General features: G+C 36.2%; 1 protein-coding gene across 1 annotated transcript in view; it reads left to right on the top strand.

The window, feature by feature from the left end:
• The first annotated feature begins 4145 nt into the window (after positions 1-4145).
• Positions 4146-6353, top strand: part of LOC123234480 (OX-2 membrane glycoprotein-like) — a 30395-nt gene continuing 28187 nt past the window's right edge. The window contains exons 1-2 of the mRNA XM_044660379.1: positions 4146-4200; positions 5469-5801. Coding sequence (XP_044516314.1) covers positions 4146-4200; positions 5469-5801 — 388 coding nt within the window. The remainder of the gene's footprint in view (positions 4201-5468; positions 5802-6353) is intronic.

The raw sequence follows: 6353 nt of genomic DNA, 5'->3' as shown, positions 1-6353 counted from the left end.
ATTACTTCTCAAGAGGCTTCTTCTCTGAAACATTGGAAGTCCCTTGTGAGTCAATTAAGTGATTGGTGGCTGCTGAAAGATAAATCGACTATGGAACAGGATGATTATCACCACCACAGGATGATAGATACATTTGAAATTGGAAAGAACCCTATTGGTCAGCTAGTCCTAGTGCCTCATTTACCAGACTGAAAATTGTGGAACCTAGAGAGTTCAAGTGACCTGTCCAAGGTCCTAGAGGTTCTCTGACTCTCAACATTTCTATACTATTTTAAAGTTTGCAAAGCACCTTAAATCCCTTGGATCTATTTAGGAGGTAAGCTCCTTGAAGGCAGGGATTACTTTTGTTTTCCTTTGCCTGGCACATAGTTATGGCGTAATAAACACTTCTTTAAGTCTCACAACTATCCTGGGAAGGAGGTATTTTTATTATTTCCATTTTAAGAATGTGGATATGGAGGTTGAGTGAGACTAAATGAACCTGTGGCACCTATCTCATAAGAACTATTAAAGATTACTTGAGATAGGATATATATATATATATATATATATATATATATATATATATATATATATATATATATAGCTGTTAATCCTTTGAAACTTTGAAAGCTGTGAATCCTATCCAAATATAAGATTAATATCTACATCATTCTGGGGATTTCTTTTATTTTTCATGTTATTTTCAAAATGACAATACCATTAATTGCAAGCAAAACTAAACAAAAAACTCTTCTAAAGAGCTGTGTGTATGTGTGTGTGTGTGAAATTTTGACATATTTCCCTGTTACATAATAGTCAAGGATTTGCCCTTAAGAATTTTACATTGTTTAGGGAACTCAAGGGTTTTTTTTTGGTCTATTTTTAAGATTATTTCTTAGTTTTTGTGGTGAAAAGGAGGACAAGGGATACTATGGTTGCCAAAGGAAAGCTGTATTAGTGAGAGGATGTTTGCTCCCAATCTAGAAGCAAAAAGTGGGCTAGTAGTTATCATCTAGCATAGAGAGAGCTAAGACTAGGCAGGTGGGCTGCACACAGCCTGTGACATTCCCAGAGCCTGAAGTGAAAAGAGATTGAAATTGGGAAACATTTAATGCAACAAAGTAAAATACAATAAAATATAAATGTCAATTTGTGGTTGTCTAAGACAACATGCTACTAACAGGCATCCTTATTTTGGTTTATTGACCTGTTTCTATTTTAGTTTGACAACACTGATAAAAATGCTCTGCCTATGTGAGAATTAGGAGGTGCTTATAAACTCTGTGCAGCCTTTATTGCCCCAGAACTCATATGAGTCACAACCCCAAGACTCACTCCCTTTGCCTTAGTTCTCTCTGTCCTACCAAGCATTTAGCCTTTAGGACAATCACTTTTTAATATCTCTAGGATAGAACATGAACTTCTCTACTAGGGCTTTGATACCTTTCACAATTTGGCTTCAGCCTATCTTTTCTTAGATCTCACATGAGCTCCCAGTCCCATGCACTCTACATTATAACTCAATGACTTCAATGCTGTTTCCATATCCTGACTTTATGCCTTTGCTTTGACTCTTCCCCATGTCTGTTGTGCCCTCCCTTCCCACATCTGCCTTGATCCTGATGGTAAAATTCAGCTCATGTGCCACCTCCTTCAAGTATACTCACGCCATTATCATCAATTCTCTTTCATACATTTTCTCTTTAATTATCTGGGTAGAAGCCATTTCTTCCCTGAAGAATGCAAACTCCCAGAAGATTGGGACTATTTCTTTCTTATCTCCGTAACTCTGAATCTAACATAGTGGCTGAAGCATATTAGGGACTTTATAAAGCTAATTAAATTGAATTAAAATTACATAAATTTGTTTCGAAAATACATCTGTTTTTTTGTCCTGCTTAAGCTCCCCTGACATTTTAAAACAGAAATTGTATTTTGTAACTTTATGGCATAAGTTGTATAAATGAATAGTTGAATGAATGAAAAGACACTTTATAAAATACCTACTATGTGCAAGGCACTGTGCTAAGTCCTGATGATACAAAAGCTTTAAAAATGAGATGTCCTGATCCTCAAGGAATTTGCAGCCTAATGGAGAAGACAATGTATATCTAAATGACATAAATACATTTATTTACACATGTTATATGTATATGCATATGCACATATTATATATGTTTGTATTTGTGTAGGAATAAATGTTATCTTGCTCAGAGATGTGTCTCAGTTTACTCTTTTATTAAAATTCTACTGTAACTGTATACACACATACATAAACACACATACATGCATACATACCCAATTCTACTATAAATATATATACATACATACATACATGCATGCATACACAATTTTAATATAACCGTATCACACATACATAAACATACATACACACATACATAAACATTGTCTTCTCCTTTAAACTGTAAATTTCTTCAGGACAAAGATGGTCTCGCTTTTAAGGCAGTAGTATAATCAGGACTTAGCACAGTCCCTGGCACATAGTAGATATTTAACAATTTTTTCAGACACTTATCTATTTGTCTCTGACTCTCTCATTACATATATGTGTCTCTCTGTGTGCATAAGCACATGCATATACCACACACAAAAGGCAGAAATTAGAGTCCAATAATGGTTCAACCCAACGAAAACCATTTTCTAACAATTAAAGCTGTCTAAACAGTCTTAGGATACCCTTAACTAGAGCTCTTTTAGTAAAGGCTAGGAGACCACTTGGTAGGAATGTTGTCTGAGATTATCCATATCACTGGATAATCATTGAATGAAAGAAATGGTTCCTCAAGCTCCTTCTAACTCTGAGTCTGTAATTCTATGAAGGAAAAAATGAAGACTAATTGAGCTTCTGTTGCTATTCTCTCTCCTAGCAAGCTCATCAAATTAAAAGTCTTAGGGCATGATACCTGCTATTTCCATTAGCACTAGAATGAATGCTAACATAACAGCCCCAGATAGAGGTGAAGTAGAGATATTGGGCTTAGAGCTAGGAAGACCTGAGTTTAAATCCTGCCTCAGATACTAAGAAGCTATGTGACCATGGGCAAATCATTTACTATCTTTTGGTCTTGGTAACCTCCCTTATAAAAACAGGGAGCTGGAGTTAAAGTCCTATAATGTCTCTGCCAACCCAAAATGTTCTCCTGTAGTCCTAACTATGCCCCAGTCTAGTAGTTGGGACCTGCAATTGGTTGAGTTTTTAGATGTCTCCAAACTAAGAGTCAGAAATATGTCATTGAATTACTTGATAACACAGTATAACTGGTACAATTCAGTGCTAAAATGAGCTGAAAAAATCAAAAGAACATTCCCTCTTTACTTCAGAAATTTAAGTAGATTGCTTCTTTCCCCAAGTCACATGATACAGACAAATGTGTGTTGGATCCAGTTTGAACCTTGTTGGAGAGCTGATCGTTAAATTTTATACATCGTTTATGAGTTGGCAAGTCAGAGTTTAATTTATTGGTTTGATTGTCTAGACCAGTGGTTCCCAAACTTTTTTGGCCTACTGCCCCTTTCCAGAAAAAAATATTACTTAGTGCCCCCTGGAAATTATGAAACTATTTATTGAACTCAGAATAGAATGAAATACAAAAAAAGTGTGGCCATCACCACTCCCCTAGATTGCTGCAGCACCCACCTGGGGGTGGTAGTGCCCACTTTGGGAATCACTGGTCTAGACTTACAAAGGTGATAGAGAAAATGTTAATAATGTAGATTTCATTTATTGGTGTACTTTTATTTGTCATTAAATATTTTCTAATTATATATAAAACAATTTACCAATAATTTTTCAAATTTCAAATCCTCTTTCATAAAGGCAAAAACTTTAAAAAGAAAATTCACTTAGCCCCAATTTTCTCTGTCTTGATTGCTCATGCTTTCTTTCAAATTTCTGGCTAGAGCTATAATGATGGGAAATGCTTTTAGGTTCATGGAATCAAAAACCTAGAGTTGAAAAGGAGTCTTTCATTTTTTAGCTAAGAAACTGAAGAGGCGAACTGACTATCCCTAAGGTCACACAGCTGGTAAATTTTAACAGATTTCCAAATTATCAGTTTGATAACTTCCAGCCAATCACAAGACTACATGCAGAGTATAAAAGGAAGAAATGTGGAACCAGTCACTTCATTTGGTTTCATATCATGATGCCGCTGGTGGTGTATGTCATCTTGTCTGTTTCTGGGAGCCTCGTGGCTGGTATGATGAAATAATGAAAGGGAAGCTAGCTGCAGCTGAGGGAGGGAGGGTAGGGATGATCACTGGTTCACAATGTGTAGGCACTGATCTAACTTTTCAGTTGATAAAATTTTAAAGTGCCCTGGGATTTGAACCTGGAACAAACCTTTTGGTGAATGGTGGCTGTGAAGGATGAAAGTATACCTTGTGTTCATTGTGTATACATTTTGTAAATATCTATTTTATATTTGATTACATGTATATCTGCAATCTCTCATTTGTGAATATAAATTCCTTGAAGGTAGTCTCAGTTTCATTTTTGTCTTTTGATCCCCAGTGCCTAGAATTGAGTCTGATACTTAGCAGATGCTTGATAAATATTTATTGATTGACACATTAACTGATATATTAAATTATAAATTACAAATAATAATTATTATTAACTATTAGTAACAGATTGTTATTAGAAATGTCAAAAAGGGCCTAGGGATTAAGCATTCAGTTTATTCTTCTCATCAATGAGTGACAAGAAGCTTTTTAAAAGAGTTCTAAAAAAGTACTGAAGGAGGCAAGAATTGGTGATTTGGAACTAGTTGGAGAAGGGTGTTTGGAGAATATCAAACTACTTGGGAATGGACAAGGTTTAGAAACTAGAAATTAGAAGAGAGAGGATGATGATATGTATCAGAAGCTTTTTACTGTACTGGAATCATCACAGGAAATGGAGATGGAATAAGTCTACTTGGCATCTATTTGTGGCCTAACAATGGAATGATCTTGGTCAAGAAATGGAATTTCTTAAATGAGCACAAATTTGGAGCTAGAAGGGAATTTAAGGCATCACTGAATTGAATCCTCTCATTTTACAGCCTCCTTCAGTACTTTCTTAGAACTCTTTTAAAAAGGTTCTAGTCACTCATTGATGAGAAGAATAAACTGAGTGCTCAATCCCCAGGTCCTTTTTGACATCTCTAATAATAATCTGTTACTAATAGTTAATAATAATTATTATTTGTAATTTATAATTTAATATATCAGTTGTATATGAAGAAACTGAGTAGCAGAGAGAATAAGTGATTTACTCAAGGCCATGAGATAATAAATGACAGAGGAAAGATCTGAGCTCTGAGCCCAGAGTTCCAAATCTAGCCATCTTTTCCCTTCAATTCTCCATCTGTTAAATGAGCAGGCTAATTCTCATACTCACTATCTCACAGGGTTGCTATGGGGAAGGAATTTGTGAAACACACTGTGAATTTGAGCTTTTTTTGTTATTGTTTCGTCCTTAGGCATGCCGAGGGTGATTCACAGGACAGAAGTGACCAGTATTGTGGGAGAAAATGTGACATTGTCCTGCCAGCTGCCCACAGACAATGAGGTCCTCCAAGTTACATGGCAGAAAGAAGGACCAACAACAGCTAACATGGCCACATACAGCACCCACCACAGTCCCAGATTACTTGGATCCTACCATGAACATGTTCGAGTGACCCAAAGTGATTTGAACTCCTCAGCTATCACCCTTGATTTTGTTACCTTAGAAGATGAAGGATGCTACAGATGTATCTTCAGCATCTTCCCCATTGGACCTGTCCAGGGCAGGATGTGTTTGAGTGTTTATGGTAAGTCATTGAAGTGGCACCATGGACAGCAGGGTATATGATATGACATTCTCTATGGGAACAAAAGCAACGCATTATTCCTTAGAGTTATTGGGGCTGTTTGCTGAGAGATTTGTGGTCATCTGTAGTGTGTGACTTGGACTAGAATCTGTTAAAGTTCCTCGTTGGTTGAAAATTCTATGATTTTAGTAGAATCTAAATAAGGAGAATGCATTAGGATGCATAGGAAAGGGTTTAAGCATCACCTTGGAATGTTTACAGTGGGTTGAGGAGCTCCCCTTGGTTCATTGGAATATAAGATCTCGGGTCATCTAGTGAAATTTCCCCATTTTACAGATGAAAAAACTGAGACACAACAAAATGAAATGATTCACTGAGCTCATACAGCTAGTGAGCTGCTTAGAAGTCATTCAGTTTTAGGTCTTGCTTTCTTTAGGACCAGCAAAATTTTCCAAAATTTTAGAGGTTTACATATTAAAGCCTAACTTGACCTGAAAACTCTCTCTCTCTCTCTCTCTCTCTCTCTCTCTCTCTCTCTCTCTCTCTCTCTCT

Source organism: Gracilinanus agilis, chromosome 2, assembly GCF_016433145.1.
Source record: "Gracilinanus agilis isolate LMUSP501 chromosome 2, AgileGrace, whole genome shotgun sequence".
Taxonomy (NCBI): domain Eukaryota; kingdom Metazoa; phylum Chordata; class Mammalia; order Didelphimorphia; family Didelphidae; genus Gracilinanus; species Gracilinanus agilis.
This window is presented reverse-complemented; position numbering and strand designations above follow the sequence as displayed.